Source organism: Geotrypetes seraphini, chromosome 7 (genome assembly GCF_902459505.1).
Source record: "Geotrypetes seraphini chromosome 7, aGeoSer1.1, whole genome shotgun sequence".
In the NCBI taxonomy this organism is placed as follows: domain Eukaryota; kingdom Metazoa; phylum Chordata; class Amphibia; order Gymnophiona; family Dermophiidae; genus Geotrypetes; species Geotrypetes seraphini.
Genome location: NC_047090.1, coordinates 2,378,501 through 2,395,350, shown reverse-complemented (window position 1 = coordinate 2,395,350; position 16,850 = coordinate 2,378,501). Strand labels below are relative to the sequence as shown.

General features: G+C 42.0%; 1 protein-coding gene across 4 annotated transcripts in view; it reads left to right on the top strand.

Annotated features, from left to right (window-relative positions):
- CCDC87 (coiled-coil domain containing 87) overlaps window positions 1-16,850 on the top strand; it is a 220,106-nt gene that overhangs the window by 19,205 nt on the left and 184,051 nt on the right. For 2 of the 4 annotated variants that reach the window (XM_033951406.1, XM_033951405.1), the window contains exons 3-4: window positions 3,668-3,804; window positions 11,687-11,937. The exons of 1 other annotated variant lie outside the window; for it this stretch is intronic. In XM_033951406.1, coding sequence (XP_033807297.1) covers window positions 3,668-3,804; window positions 11,687-11,937 — 388 coding nt within the window. The remainder of the gene's footprint in view (window positions 1-3,667; window positions 3,805-11,686; window positions 11,938-16,850) is intronic. One more of the 4 variants, XM_033951408.1, reaches the window with a different exon arrangement.

Genomic DNA, 16,850 nt, shown 5'->3' with positions numbered 1-16,850 from the left:
ATCTTTTTTTGCAGCATTTAGTATCTCTAGTGCTTGTTGGTATCTCAACATTTTGAAAATGATTGGTCTTGGTCTGTTTTTATTTTCTAAATTTTTTATTGGGATTCTATGCGCCCTTTCAATTTCAATTGTTTGTTTCAAGTCTAATTGTAGAATTTTTGGAATTAAATTTTCAAGGAAAAGGATAGTATTTTTTCCCTCTAAATTTTCTTGTATTCCAAAGAGTTTGATGTTCTTTCTTCTTCCTCTATTCTCGTAATCCTCCAGTTGATCTTTTAATTTATTTAATTCCAGGTTGTCGTTTTTACATCTTTTTGATTCACATTCTATAATTTCCATTTTTGATTCTAGTTCAGTTGTTCTTTTGTTGTTAACTTCCATTTGTCTATGTATATTTAAAATTTCTTCTTTCATTTCAGACATATTAGTAATAGTTTCTTTCAGCATTTGTTTGATTTGTTTTAATTCTTCCATGACTTCAGCTTTGCTTAATGTGTCTGATTCTTCGATAGGAAGTGGTATCTTGCTTGGTGTTATTTGTTCTTGTTTCTGTCTTTTTGCAGATGTACCTGTCTCATTTTTGTTTTGTCTGGTACTTGCCATGTTATTGTTCTCTTTTCCTTGGTTATTATTATTTCTTGTATTTAAATCTTTTAGATTTGGTATTCTTAGGTTTTTAATCTCTTTTCTTCCAAGATTTTGTTATCTCTTTGAATTAGAAATTTTTCTTTTTAAGCTCTTTTCTTTTTCCTTTACCAATATTAGTTTGAAAATTCTTTTCTCACTTTCACTTTTTCAATGATGTAGGGGAACTCTTTTTTTTTTTTTTTTTTTTTTTCTTTTCTCTCCTCTTACAAGCCCAATCGCAGCTCTGATTAAGGAGAGCAACACTTTTTTAGAGTTATTTTTTCTATTTTGACCAACTTTAAGCAATTTTCTTCTGTTTTTTCTCAGCGTCTCTCAAATTCCTCAATATCTTGCTATTTCAGTTTTTTAAAGTTCCGTTGAACCTTTTTTTCTGTCTCCTCTCTCACAAGCCCAATCGCAGCTTTGTCAGAGGAAATTGATATTCATTTCAGTATTTGTTTTTTATTAGTAAGCTGATATTTATTTGTCTTCAGTGCTTCAGCACCCAATTTCTAAGAGAAAATGCAAGTCCTCCTCTCTCTCAATTTTTTTTTTTTTAATCCCCTTTTTTATCAAAGAATAATCTTTTTTTTTCCAATATAACTGGTCAGAACACAAATTCCTTTTTTATAATTTTTCCAGTCAATATTGATCTTTCACTTGTACTTCGCGGTTTCAACGCTGCATTCAATTTCAATGAAACCGCCAAAATCACAAATGGTTCTCTGCCTTCCCGTTTCTTGTCTGCACTTATCTCACTTCAACTGCCGCAATTCAGGTTATATTTTTTTTTTTTTTTTTTTTGGTTATATTTGATCAGATCTCAATCTGGTCTTTCACATTCATCAGCATCAGTACTGCTGCAAAGTCTCTCGAATCAGTTGAAATACAGACAGTTCTCAACTTTCCTGACTTTTAACAGCTTCCTTTTTTTCTGTTTCAGTATATAATGTTCAGAAAATAAACTTTTCTCCTCTTTTTTTCTATTTCGCCAAACTGTTCAATCACATATACCACGCGGTTACAGCGTTGCATTCAAACTTCAATAAACCGCCAGCACAAACGATTCTATGTCTTCCCGACTTTCATCAGCACAAATCCCGCTTTAAATATAGCAATTCGGCTTTTTTTTTTTTCTTTAGTTATATTTTGTCAGAACATATCCATTCTTTACTTTTTCTCAATCTAACATATATCTCATAGTCTCTTAAAATCGCCGACACTGACAGCTCTCTGCTTACCGACACCCTTCAGCTTTTTTTTTTTTTTCAGTTTACGTTCGTCTCTCCGTCTCAGCACTGCTTTCAAGTCTCTCCAAACCTCCGAAAACACAGACTACTTTCCCGATTCCCCTCAGCTTCTTTGTTATATCTGATCAGAATATAAACATATACTTCAGCGCTGTATTCAATTCTATGTAACCGTCAGCTCAAACGGCTCTCCGCTTTTCCGTCTCCTGTCTGCACATACCCTTCTTCAAATACCGCAGTTTAGGATTTTGTTTTGTATCTTTTATTCAGCTTTCCGTATATATATTTTTATATTATTATTTTGAAGGAAAAATAATTTTTTCTTTATTTCATTGCCTGGATGGTGAGGAGCTTCAGGATCACACCTCCATCCGTGCTCGCGCTAAGCCACGCCCCCCCCTAAATGACATTCTTAAGAATGAACACCTCGAGGAAGTCTTGAATTTTTATGCCTCTGTTAATTGCATCACGTTTGCAATTCAGAAAAAAAGTCTTTATACTTGGTCTTCATGGAACATAAAATTTATTGGTCACAAAGCTGTAGTAAGGATGTGATATTAAGTGGGAGGGAAATGGCAGAATCCAGTTCAGCTTCTCTAAATTAACTCTTGCTGTTGGCACAAAGTGGTTATTGAACCAATCACTAAGGCCCTGATTCTATAAGGTCCACCTAAATTTAGGCACCAATATCAGCACCAATTTTATAAAACTTAAGCGCCCATTATAGAATCATGCTCAGCATCGCCTAAGCGTACTTAGGCAGCTCTCAGCATCCTAACATTTAGGCGTCCCCATCAGAGGACTGAGAGGAAGCCTGCAGCAGGAGTGCGTTGTAATTTGGGAGTTCAGCAACATTCCATCATCCCCCAAGGAAGGCTTGTTTAAGCTGAAACACTCTTGACAAATGAGCGCGTCGGGTATTTGAAGAAACAGAAACCAACGTTGGAATGGGCAAATAGCCATTTCAGCTAAGTGTTGCTGTTTCTTCTTAGTAATTTCGGTGCTATGCCTGGCACTATAGATTTTTATAAAACTTGAGCTAGACATTACGTTAGACACTAAAGGAAGCTTATGTTTAAGGGTGGGAAGGAGGTTTGAAATAAATGATTATATGGCAAGTTCTAATTCCAGGATAAGAACTTGAAATAACATAAATGTTATAAGAGGTTCTATGTACTGAACTGGTGCCTTTTCTGATATTTCAACCTCTTAGTTAATATATTACTTGGGAAAATGTTTGTAATTTTGGGTTGCTATGTAAACAGCTTGGCTGTAATTAAGGAGACTGACTCAAGTCAATTAAACCTCCAAATAAGAAGGGCTCGTATACACTGTAACATAGCTCAGAGGCATGTAACTCTGAAGAGGGGGAGGTAACCCCCTCTTGGAATAAGAGTTGTATATCCAATCATAGCATAGTATTTGGTAAAAACGAGTCCAACTTTTGAAGGTGTAAATTGATTGAAAACTATATTCAACACTTAGATAGAATGACTCGCAAAATTTTCAGAAGTGCAAAATAATAGTGATTGCATTCAGGATATGCTAAAGATTGTACTTAGCTTATATGCAAAAAATGCAACTTCCCAGGGTCCCGACGCGGCCCCGTTTCGGCGTCTGCTTCAGGAGACCCCGCCAACCGAAGGTAGATAAGTTTTGTCAAAAATCACACTGAATATAAGTGCTTTAACTGTGATCTGAAATGCAACGACAAAAAAGATAGTAACATACACTAGATACTGATTTAATTTTTCTGTATGTTTCTCTATCTCTTCTTTAAATCCATTCAGAAAAAAGTTTGGCTGAAAAACCTATGCTAGATATCACAGCTCAGATTTCATTATCTTCCTTATGCCACTTAATTCAAAAGAGAATGTTTGTGGATAAAACGCTTACAGCAGTCCCATCTGATGTCCAGCGCATTTTTGTAGGTATCATAGTTATGTTTTCAAAGTAGTTTCCTATCTTCCTACTCTTCAATTTACAGTGTTTCAAACTGTGCATTGAGAGGTCTGTTCAACAACTAAACATTTTTTATACTGTATGTGTGATAGAAATCTAAAGTTATTTATTTATTTAGTTAGTTATTTTGTTCTGTTTCCACTAATCAAACAGTAGATGTTACAGTAGTTTACAATACAAGTAAAAATAGCAGCAAGACACTTAGGCCCTGATTCTGTAAACTGTGCCTAAATTTAGGTGTCCTCGTGGCGAAAGTGTGCCTAACTTTAGGTGTCCTTGTGGCGCTACATAGGCATTGTATAAACGTCTCTAATGCACTAAGCATGCATTAGGCACGCATTCCCAAAAAAACCCATATAGATGCCAGAAAGACGTCCCTATGATGTTATATATAAAAAGGTGGTTTTTACTGATTTGTTATCATTACAATCAAACTTCGGTTTGCGAGTGTTTTGCAAGATGAGCAAAACATTCTCCCAAAACTTGTCTCGCAAACCGAGTGTTGACTCGATTTGCGAGCACCCCCCCCCTCGATAACCGGCATCGCTCCCCCCGCTTGCAAAGGCCCCCCCCCGCCTGAACAACTTGAACTTACCCCCCCCCCCCCGTCTGGTACCAGCACGCAACCCACAGGACGTGCCGGTGCCGCTAGAAGATCTTCCTGCCTCTGCCGGGCCTTGAGCATGCATCTGCGCATGCTCAAGGCCTTCTAATTCTCCCTCTCGCCGAGGACTTTTAGCTCCGTATAGGCTTCAAATAGATGTGGTTTAAACTCCAGAAAGGCTTTATCACGATACATGCTATCCAGTCAGCTTTCTCTGGACATCCCACAGATGTTATTTGAGAGAGGTTTTTAGAAGCGATTCCTTGCTCTAAATAATACTCTCTTTGTCATGAAAGATTGCTACAATCAGCTCATTCTTCAAAGCAAACAGAAAGCCCATAATTTCAATTCGCCAAGCTTAAAACCAGAATAAAACACAGAACAGACCTGAATGTGGCTTCTAGTTCATTGCAAATGGAGGTATGCAGCTGCACAATGATGACCTCATTGTGACATCATCAAAGTGCATCTGCAAAGTAGAATGCCACAGTAAAAGACAGGCCGGGAGTTGAACTCACAACCTCTGGAAAATCAGTACCGCGCTTTTACTCATTGAGCTACAGCACTTTCCACTCCAGTTTCTCTGACTCCCCTGTCATATCATAGCTTAGTGATCTGCTAAGGTAAAATCTGCTTAGCTATGATCTCACAGTTAGTTGAGACAAAAGACTGGTAGTGTCCTAAAAGTCAGAATCTCAAGTTGGGTTCAGTGTGACATGGATTCAAATACTGCTGTTTTGTATCAAATGCAAACTCAACTTTTGGAATAGATTGTGCTGTTTGAGATGAAAAATAGATGTGATTAGTCTGTAGCTTGTCATTTTTATTAAAATGTGTATATTGTCAGCTGAAGGACATAAGGGAGTTGAACCCAGACTAGGCTCACACCCCAACCTTCATTCTAACGCTGTGTTACAGAATCAGCCATAAAATCACAGCAATTGTAATTGGATTATACTGTTCCGTTTAGGCGACATTTGGGCACCCAAAGAATGTTGAATTGGCTGCAATTCAGCATATCTCAAACTGTCAGGGTAGGAAACTGACTGAAAGAAGCCACCAAGTTAAGGCACCTGGTTCATCCTCTCCACTTCTCATCTAATCTCACGTTCTCAAATATTATGCTAGTTGCAGGCTGTGAGGCAGGAGACATGCCAGCTACCCTGTTTGCCACCCCCATCTCCCCCTTTGCAGTCTGGGCCTCATGGTACATTAGATAAGACAAAGGTCAATGTGATCAAGTAGCTGAAATGGTGCTTATTAAGGAAACGCTAATGCCTGGCTGCTACTCAATATAAATAAGCACAAGGTGAAAAATGGTATAAGATTTTTATTGCACAGTCCAGGAAAGCAGTATGCAAGTGTAATATCAGGCAACTGCAGTTCGATGACAGGTATGCAGAGTAAGGCACTCGTAGGTCCAAGTTGTTACTGTGGTAGAATTGTTATCCCAGGACAAGCAGGCAGGTATTCTCACGTATGGGTGACATCATCCGATGGAGCCCCGATGCGGACGCCTCACAAGCAGACTTGCTTGAAGAAACTAGAAGTTTTGAGTCGCCTGCACCGCGCATGCGCGAGTGCCTTCCCGCCCAGTGCACAGGGCACATCTCCTCAGTTCTTAGTTTTCTGCAGAGCCGAGAAGTCCGTCTTTGACTCTCTGCGTTCAACTTAGTTCACTTTTGCCTTCTCTCGACCGCGGTTGGTGTTCTTTTTGTCACGAATCGCTGTTTTATTTATTTTATTTGTATTTATCTAGTTTAAAAAAATAAAATTTTCGTCTTCCGTCCGTTCTCCAAGATGGTCCACTCGGCCGCAGCCCACGAGCTTCGACCTTGCAGCGGCTGGTTTTAGGCCTATGTCCCGGCCTGCTACAGGCTTTAAGAAGTGTAGCAAGTGTTGGCGCATGATCTCTCTCATGGACCCTCATAGATGCTTCCTCAAGTGTCTGGGGCCTAAACATCATCCCACGTCGTGCCTGCCTTGCCAAACACTTCAGCCTCATGCTTTTAAGCGTCGTTGCATTCAAGTAGACAAACTCTTCGAGATGGAGTCTTCGACTGATCCCTCGACTTCGAAGGCGTCTCCGGCTTCGACTTCCATCGAGCCTCCTTCTGCACCTCCTGCTTCTACCCTGAGCCTCATCAAGCCTTCCTCGTTTGCAGCGGCTCTTGCTTCGACGTCATCTGCTGTATCTTCCCCTGTTTCCTCAGGTCAGATAGCTCAGCAGTCGGTTCTGCCGGTGGTGATTAAAGTGTCTAAGACTCCTAAGTCGAAGTACACTCACACTACCTCGAAGGAACCTCCAGCCAAGACAGATGGACCGGTTTCAGACGCGGATCCCACCTTGCCGGCTTCTTTTCAGACCATTTTAGAGAAGCAGTTTCTTCAGTACCTTACCATTATGGGTCCTAAACTGCTTCCTATTATCCTGCCTGGGCATCCAGCAACCCCCTGCGAGGTTAAGCCGCCTCCTATGCCCTGGTTGGAGCCTCACCTTTTGCAGGGAGCAGAGTCTTTGCAAGTGTCTGGTCTGCCTCCTAAGCATGAAAGGCAAGGAGTAAATTCTTTGCGAGTGCATCGACAGGATTCCTCACACTCTCAGCAAGGAGCAGAGTCTTTGCGAGTGCATCGAGGTTCCTCCTCCAAGCCTCTGAAGCTTCGATCTACAGCCTCTAGTCCAATTCATACATTGGCATCGGCTGCTTCCGTCTCCGAGGCAAAATCTCCTCGATCCTCGAGGTCTGGTTATCGACACAGTTCTCACCATCATTCGAGACCTTCATCGAGGCATTCTTCACGGCATCATTCCTCGCAGGATATTCCATCTTCCTCGAAGCCTCGTTCTACTCCGACCTCGACCAGGCCACCGACTCCTCGTTCCAGATCTCTGATGCCGGACATCGAGGATATCCTGGCCTCAATTGCTTCGACCAAGTCACCAGGTTCCTATGAGACTTTTTTCCATGCCGAAGCTTCTTCTTCGATACATGCTGCCTCGTTGTCCTCGAGTCCTTCTCGAGACAAGGCCTCACTGGATCAGCTGTCTTTTTCATCTTTCCTACGACAGATGGCTGTAGATTTGGATGTTAAATTGGATTCTGGCTCCAAATATTCTAAGGAATATCTTCAGGTCATGCATCTTCCTCAACCTCCGGCAGAGAGTCTCAAGCTTCCACTTCACAAGCTTTTGGACCAGACTTTTACTCGATGCATGGAGACTCCATTTTCCATACCTGCAGTTCCTGAAAAATTGGACTCGATAAGATTGTGCATCGCAAGGGATTTTACAACTCACAGTTATCTCATCAATCCCTACTAGTTGAATCTTCTTTGAAGAGATCCCATCCTTCCAAGGTCTATGCTATAGTTCCTCCTGGCAGGGAGGGGAAAACTATGGACAAATTTGGACATCGCATCTACCAGAATTCTATGATGTCCTCTAAAGTCTTAATTATAATTTTTATTTCATTACTTATTTTGAATTTCTTCTTTCTCTACTGCTGAAATTTTTGACTTACATGGATAATCATATGCATTTTGAGTTTCAATAAGTCATTGCTTCTTTTTCTCAGTTGCGTCTCCATCTCCTGCAATCATCTTACGATGCCTTTGAGTTATCTGCCCGAGCGGCTGCTTGCTCTGTGCTATGCGTCGCCTTGCATGGCTTCATACCATTGACATGGATCCTAATCTTCAAGACCGCCTGGCTAACATCCCTTATCAAGGCACCGACCTTTTTGGATGAAGGAGATAGGAAAGGAGTGGTGAAGGAGGAAAAAGAAGTGGTGGATAGACTAAACATGTTCTTTTCTTCAGTATTTACAAAAGAGGACACATCAAACGTGCAAGAACCTGAAAAAATCTTCAAAGAAGATCAAGCAGAAAAATTAACATCCGTGGAGGTAAGCCTTGAAGATGTACACAAGCAGATAGATAGATTAAAAATTGACAAATCTCCGGGCCCGGACGGAATCCACCCTAGGGTATTGAAAAAACTAAAGGAGGAAATAGCGGAACTACTACAGCAAGTTTGTAATCTATCCCTGAAAACAGACGTGATCCCGGAGGATTGGAAGATAGCTAATGTTATACCCATCTTTAAAAAAGGATCGAGAGATGGCCCAGGGAATTACAGACCGGTAAGTCTGACTTCGGTTCCGGGGAAAATGGCGGAAGCGCTGATAAAAGACAGCATTGATGAGCATCTAGAAAGGAATAAACTGATGAAAACAAGCCAACATGGCTTCTGCAAGGGAAGATCGTGCTTAACAAACTTATTACACTTCTTCGAAGGAATTAACAAACAAATGGACAAAAGGAACCCCATACTTAGATTTCCAAAAAGCCTTTGACAAGGTACCCCTTGAACGCCTACTACAGAAACTGAAGAACCATGAGGTGGAAGGAGACGTACATAGATGGATCAAAAATTGGTTGGCGGATAGGAAGCAAAGGATAGGAGTGAAGGGCCAATACTCTGACTGGAGGAGGGTCACGAATGGTGTTCCACAGGAGTCGGTACTCGGACTGCTGCTGTTCAATGTATTTATAAATGATCTAGAAACAGGGACGAAGTGTGAAGTAATAAAATTTGCAGACGACACCAAACTATTTAGTGGAGTTGGGACTAAAGGGGACTGTGAGGATTTACAAAGGGACCTGAACAAACTAGAAAAGTGGGTGACGAGATGGCAGATGAAGTTTAATGTAGAGAAATGTAAAGTCTTGCATGTAGGAAACAGAAACCCGAAGTACAGTTATACGATGGGAGGACTGATAATGGGTGAAAGTACCCTAGAAAAGGACTTGGGGGTAATAGTGGACAAGACAATGAAGCCGTCGGTACACTGCGCAGCAGCCTCTAAGGCAAATAGAATGCTAGGTATTATCAAGAAAGGTATTATAACCAGAACGAAAGAAGTTATCCTGCCATTTTATTGGGCGGTAGTGCACCCGCATCTGAAGTACTGCGTCCAATATTGGTCGCCGTACCTTAAGAAGGATATGGCGATACTTGAGAGGGTTCAGAAAAGAGCGACGTGATTTATAAAAGGTATGGAAAACCTTTCATATGCTGAAAGATTAGAGAAACTGGGGCTCTTTTCCCTGGAAAAGCGGAGGCTTAGAGGGGACATGATAGAGACTAACAAGATCATGAAGGGCATAGAGAAAGTGGAGAGGGACAGATTCTTCAAACTTTCGAAAACTACAAGAATGTCTTATGTTATTAAGAGGGGACAGATTGAGAACCAATGGTAGGAAGTTCTTCTTCACCAAAGGGTGGTGGACACCTGGAATGCGCTTCCAGAGGGTGTGATAGGACAGAGTACGGTATTGGGGTTCAAGAAGGGATTAGATGATTTTCTGAAGGAAAAGGGGATAGAAGGGTATAGATTGAGGATTACTATACAGGTCCTGGACCTGATGGGCCACCGCGTGAGCGGCCTGCTGGTCATGATGGACTTCTGGTCTGACCCAGCAGAGGTACTTCTTATGTTCTTATGAGATGTACAGCGTCAGCATCTGTGAGACAAACATGTTTTTTCTTCTTGCATAGAACTTTTTGGACCCCTGTTCATTTACAAAAGTTAGATAGTTCTAAGTCTAATAGATGCTGGCATTGTCATCTTGATATAGGGACACTGGATCATCTGTTGTTCTATTGTCCTTTAATACTCAAGTTCTGGAAGTCGATATGGGGACAGATTAATGCTATACTTGAGGCATCGATTCCTTTGACATATGAGGCAGTCATATGTGGGACGATGTTACATCTGAAGCCCTCATTGGACAAATATAGAGGGCGGCTTTTCCTTATCATGACTGGGGTAGCCATACAAATGGTTACGCGCAACTGGAAGAACTGCGATCGCCTTAACTTTAATTTTTGGTGGGCAAATTTATGTTTAATTTATAGATTTGAAAAAATGTACATGGATATACTGGGTCATACTAAGAGATTTAAGTTAATCTGGGGTTCTTTGATATCTTTTATGGATGTGTTGTAATTGTTTTTCCTTTGATCCTATTGGTATATTGCACACACACCCAGAGGAAGGGAGGGTGGGAGAGGGATATTTCTGTCATGGTTTCATTCTCTTGCGAGGTATTAGGTGGGTGGGGGTGGGGGGTGTTATTGTGGGGATTTTGATTGATTATAAATGCATATATGATTGATGTTGTTTGTGTAGACTGTACTGCATTTTTGTTAACTTTGGAAAATCAATAAAGTTTAAACATAGGCACGCTCTATATATGATACCTATACAACATTCTTTTCTGTTCACATCTGTATCTTTTATCCTTTTCTATTTCTGTTTTTATTTACATTGTTTTTAGTGTATTCTGTTTTTGTTTTTAACTTTAGGACCCTTGAACTAAACTAAAGCTTAACTTTGTATACCGAGTCATCATTCTGAGAAAGCTCGACTTGATTTACAGCAATTAAATAAACAAGGAATGATTTACAAATGATAAATAGAAGATAATAGCAAAATTTCCAAAATAATTAATTTTCAAAATGTTTGGCAAATAGAGTAGACTTGCTAGCCGAAACACGGCCCGTGTCGGGTCATGGTAGGCTGTTATATGTTTGATGTGGTCTAATTTTACCGGTGACAGGTCAAAAGCGCGCAAGACAATCACGCGCGGACAAAAACGCACAGACAACTCAGCGCAATGACAATGGCGCTCACAGACAATTGCGCTAAAGACAATTGCGCGCAACTATATCTCCGCTAAAGTTAATCATACACTCTCAGGTGAAATATTTTACAGGTATTTTTCTGTTTCATACACTGTCATCAACATTGTCCATAATTTGAACTTCCATTCTCTGTAGTTTACATAACTTTAATGGATGTAGGTAAGGCCAATCACTACAGACACAAAAGTATATGTAGGCTGTTTGTGAAGATTATTCCTTGCATAGTAAGGGCTTCTTGTCATTTCTGAGAACTCATAAAGGTAGAATGCCAGATGAAAAGGGTATATAGCCCTTGTCTAATTGTGTTTCAATGAAGCTAACACAAACTTTGAATGGTACAAAGTTAAATATGATATGTTTCTGCAATTTTTAATAAATAATTAATGTTGTACAGATTATGTCTATTTCTGTTGATTTTGACTAGGGGGCACCTCTGAATATAACAATATATACAACACGAAAGCATACTGAACTTATTTATAGCACAGATTTGTTGGAAAATAAAGCTAGCATTTTTGTTTCATTTGTCTACAGGAAGACATTATTCTTGAAAAAGTAAGGAGTGTTTTCGGGACCATTCAACAAAATATCCCTGATCCAGCACTGAACTTTCTAGATAATAATGAACTATGGCTTCGTGTTATTTTATATATCATAACAGTTTGTGAGCAGCTTTTTCTTCACTATGTTTACATGATGGAATCACATAAGGACCACCCTCTGTTTTCTAATGATGTTAACTTCACTCGAATTAAAACACAGCTCTTGATGGATTGCTGTAAATTGTAAGTTTTTAGATGATAACTTTCGGCCTCTTTTACAAAGCTGCGCAGCAACAGCCCCGAAGCCCTTTGAATCTCGATGGGCTTCGGGGCCGCTAGCGCGGCTTTGTAAAAGAGGCCGTTTGTGTAGATGGTCTAAGTGGTTAAAGGGATGTTCAAAGCCCTTTTATTTAAAGCTACATTAGTATTTAATAAAAGACTTGACAAATGCAAAGCTTTTTATAAAGTAGTAAAGTTCTGTCTCAGAAACAAGTAATATTGATGAAATGCACTACATATAAAAATATATTTTATAGTGGAAGACATTCAAAAATAGAGGGCTGGTTTCTCTAAGGTCACCGTGCATTTAGTGATGGTGCTAAACCATCGTTAAATGTTCATTTCAAGTTTATTTAAAAATTATTACACCGCCTAATCAGACTTCTAGGCGGTGTACATCAATAAAAAGGTAATTATATAAGATATATTTTAAAAATAGAATAAAAAAGAACATCTTAATTAGTAAATATAAACATCACTGGGGAAAGTTTGTATGACAAATAAGTGGATAGGACAGACTGTAACAAAAGGAAAAGAGGGATAGAACTACAAAATTAAAAGAAAAGGAACTTGGAAGGAACAAACAGAATGTGGGGGAAAGAATTTAGTCACACATATTTTAACGCCCGATTATTAAAATGGTTCACCACGTTTTTTTTCGTGCCTTCTAACGGCTTCCTATTGAATTATGCAAATGTAGTACAATGAGGTCATTAATATTAAAACTTTAGTATAAGGAGATCATTAATATTAAAATGACTTCTTTGCGCAATTCTCAAAAAGGAAGACCTCACCATTTACGAGGAATCGGGGCCGATATTTAATGGCATGGTATAAGTTGTCATAACCTTACTTTCCTGTCAGTGCCTTAGTGCTGATTGGCTCAGGCACTGACAGGAAAATAAAGCAGCTTAGTCCCAACACCATGAATGGCCCTAATTCCTCCTAAATGGAGCCCAAAAAAGCCTGGTGGTCTAGTGCCCCCCCCCCACCATTGCCATTCCCCACTGATGCCCTCCCCACCCTATGTGGAAGATCGGCAGAAGGATTGCCCACTCCTTCCTGATGCAGGATCGGGCACCCCCCTGACATTAAATTCCCTCCCCCTCCGACAACCTCCCACCACACCAAGCCTGGTGGTCTAGCAGGCCATTCCCCCCATCTACCCTGGTACCCCCTTCTCCCCGACAACTTCCTACTACACCATTCCTGGTGGTTTAGTGGACTGACCTTCTCGTACCTTTTTTAGAAGACCAGCAGGAGGGATGCTCACTCCCTCCCGCTAGCAGGCCTGCCTCTTCCAATGGCAAGCCTTCCCCTTCCCGGTGCATCCTGGTTTACCCCAGAGTTTGCCAGTTGCAGATCTGATGGAGGATTCAACTCAATCTGACCTAGGTATTTCCATTCCAAATTTCTCTACCCCAGAAGTTCCTAACTACAGATGTGGAGCTTATGTAGATGGGCTCACACCCAGGGTACCTCATCTTCTCAGGAGAATGAATTCCAAATCAACCTCTTAGAGCTGCAGGCAATCTGGAATGCTGTAAAGGGCATCTCTCAGCATGGGCATTGCCTGCAAAATTTTCCAAGAGTAGGGCACCCCTAAAGTGGACCTTTTGCCACTCAGGTCACATGTCATGCTAGTACTGGATGCCTACCTCCTGGATTGGAGAAAGGGTTTTCTAAACATGTATCCTTTGATCCTTTTGATAGAGAAGACTTTGCTAACACCTCAAGCAGGATTGAGGAACCATAATCCTAATTGTGTCTTACTGGTCAAGGCGTGATTATGGTTCCTTCTTCTGGAGTTGTCCTCTGAAGAACCATGGAGACTGGACTATTTTCCAACCCTCATCACTCAGAGTGAGGGATCTTATCTGCATTCTAATCTCAGATCCCTGGCCCTTGCAACTTGGATATTGAGAGCATAGAATTGGCTTCCCTCTTACTGCCTCAGGGTGTCTTCGGGATTCTGCTGGCTTCCAGGAAAGATTCCACCAAGAGGTGCTATACTTTATAAGTGGAGGAGGTTTGCCATCTACTGTTAGTTCAAGATCCTAGATCCTCTTTCTTGCCTCACACAAAACCCAATTGAGTACCTTCTATACCTCTCTGAGTCTGGTCTGAAAACCAATTCTGTAAAGGTTTCCATTAATGCAATTAGCGCTTATCATCATGTAGAAGATAAGCCCATTTCTGCAAGATAAGCCCATTTCTGCAAGATAAGCCCATTTCATGAGAAGTATTGATGAAGTTTTGCAAATTTTACAGATGTGGCTATAGGATAAATGTGCTGCAGACAGAGTTCAGTGCTGTGTAATTGAACTAAAATGGTATGAGATGGAGACATGTGAGGCATAGACAAGTAACACTTTTCTAATTATATGGGGTAAATAAGATTGCAGGTGGGGTATGGAGCAATGAAGTAGAGGGGCTGGAATCGCTGTGGGTCAAATTACCGGGAAACAAGGGTGCGAGCATTAAACTGGGGCTGTACTATCGACCACCTGGTACGCCAGAGGGAGTCGGACACGACTTGGAAGCGGAATTGAGACAGGAGTGCAGGACTGGAAGTGTAACAGTGATGGGGGACTTCAACTACCCAGGGATAGACTGGAGTACGGGTCACTCCAACTGCACTAGGGAGACAGGATTTGTAGAAGCTGTGAAGGACTGCTTCATGGAGCAACTAGTCAAAGAACCGACGCGAGGGGGTGCTACTCTTGACCTCATCCTAAACGGATTAGGGGGGCCTGCAAGAGGGGTAGAAGTGGGAGGACCACTAGGCAACAGTGATCATAACACGATCAGATTCACATTAGAAAGAGGGACACCCATAGTTAGGAGGACCGCAACAACTGCGTTGAACTTCAAGAAAGGGAACTACGCTGCTATGAGGGAAATGGTGGGGAGGAAGCTCAGAAACATCTTTAGGATGGAGACTGTGGGAAGCGCCTGGACCCTATTTAGGGACACCCTGCAGGAAGCACAGAGAATGTACGTCCCCAATTTCAGGAAAGGCTGCAAGAACAAGCGATCAAAGGACCCGGTTTGGATGTCAATAGAAGTAAAGAGGGCGATAAAGGACAAAAAAGTATCTTTCCGGAGATGGAAAGAGGACCCAACAGAGGAAAATCGCCAGGCGCACAGGAAATGCCAAAAGGAATGCCACCGGGAGGTTAGAAAAGCAAAAGAGAAATACGAAGAGGGGCTGGCCAAGGAGGCGAAAAACTTCAAGGCATTCTTCAGTTACGTTAAAGGGAAGCGACCAGCGAGAGAGGAGGTAGGGCCCTTGGACGATGGGGACAGGAAGGGAGTGATTAAGGAGGATAAAGAGGTAGCTGAGAGGTTGAACACGTTCTTCTCGTCGGTTTTCACGAGCGAAGACACATCTAATATACCGGACTCAGAGGAGCTCATGAGTGGGGAACAGGCTGAAAAATTAGAGCACATAGAGGTAAGCAGGGAGGATGTCCTCAAACAGATAGACAGGTTAAAATGCGGCAAATCACCGGGCCCGGACGGGATCCACCCAAGGGTGCTGAAAGAACTAAGACAGGAAATAGCGGGCACAATCCAACATGTTTGCAACCTATCCTTGAAAACTGGTGAGGTGCCAGAGGACTGGAAATTGGCAAATGTCACACCGATCTTCAAGAAGGGATCGAGGGGTGACCCCGGGAACTACAGGCCGGTGAGCCTGACTTCAATAATAGGGAAGATGGTGGAAGCTATGATCAAGGACGGCATTTGTGAGCACATCGAGAGGAATGGCCTACTGAGAACAAGCCAGCACGGATTCTGTAAGGGAAGGTCGTGCCTAACGAACCTTCTGTACTTCTTTGAGGGAATAAGCAGCCGGATGGACAATGGGGAGCCCATAGACATCATTTACCTCGACTTTCAAAAGGCTTTCGACAAGGTGCCACATGAAAGGCTACTTAAGAAGATGTGGAGCCACGGGGTGGGAGGGGATGTGCACAGATGGATCAAGCACTGGCTGTCGGGTAGACTGCAGAGGGTTGGAGTAAAGGGCCAATATTCTGACTGGCGGGGAGTCACGAGCGGTGTGCCACAAGGATCGGTGCTGGGGCCTTTACTCTTTAACATATTCATCAATGACCTGGAAAAGGAGGCAAAGTGTGAGGTTATAAAATTCGCAGACGATACCAAAATGTGCGGCAGAGTTAGGACCAGGGAGGAGTGTGAGGACCTACAAAGGGACCTGGACAAGCTGGAAGACTGGGCAAACAAATGGCAAATGCGCTTCAACGTAGACAAATGCAAGGTCATGCATATAGGGAAAAAGAACCTGTTGTTCAACTACAAATTGGGGGGGGGTGTTGTTGGGAGACAGCAGACTCGAGAGAGACTTGGGTGTGCTGGTGGATGCATCACTGAAGCCATCTGCACAGTGCGCAGCAGCCTCGAAAAAAGCCAACAGGATGCTGGGCATCATAAAGAAGGGCATAACAACCAGAACACGGGAAGTCATCATGCCATTGTATCGAGCGATGGTACGTCCGCATCTGGAATACTGCGTCCAGTATTGGTCACCGCACCTCAAGAAGGACATGGCGGTACTTGAGAGAGTCCAAAGGAGAGCAACAAAAATGGTAAAAGGGCTGGAACACTGCTCGTACGCCGAGAGGCTGGATAGGCTGGGGCTCTTCTCTCTGGAGAAAAGGAGACTCAGGGGAGATATGATAGAGACCTTCAAGATCATGAGGGGCATAGAGAGGGTGGATAGGGACAGATTCTTCAGACTGAAGGGGACAGCAAATACGAGGGGGCATTCTGAGAAACTGAAGGGAGACAGGTTCAAAACAAATGCAAGGAAGTTCTTTTTCACCCAAAGGGTAGTGGACACTTGGAAT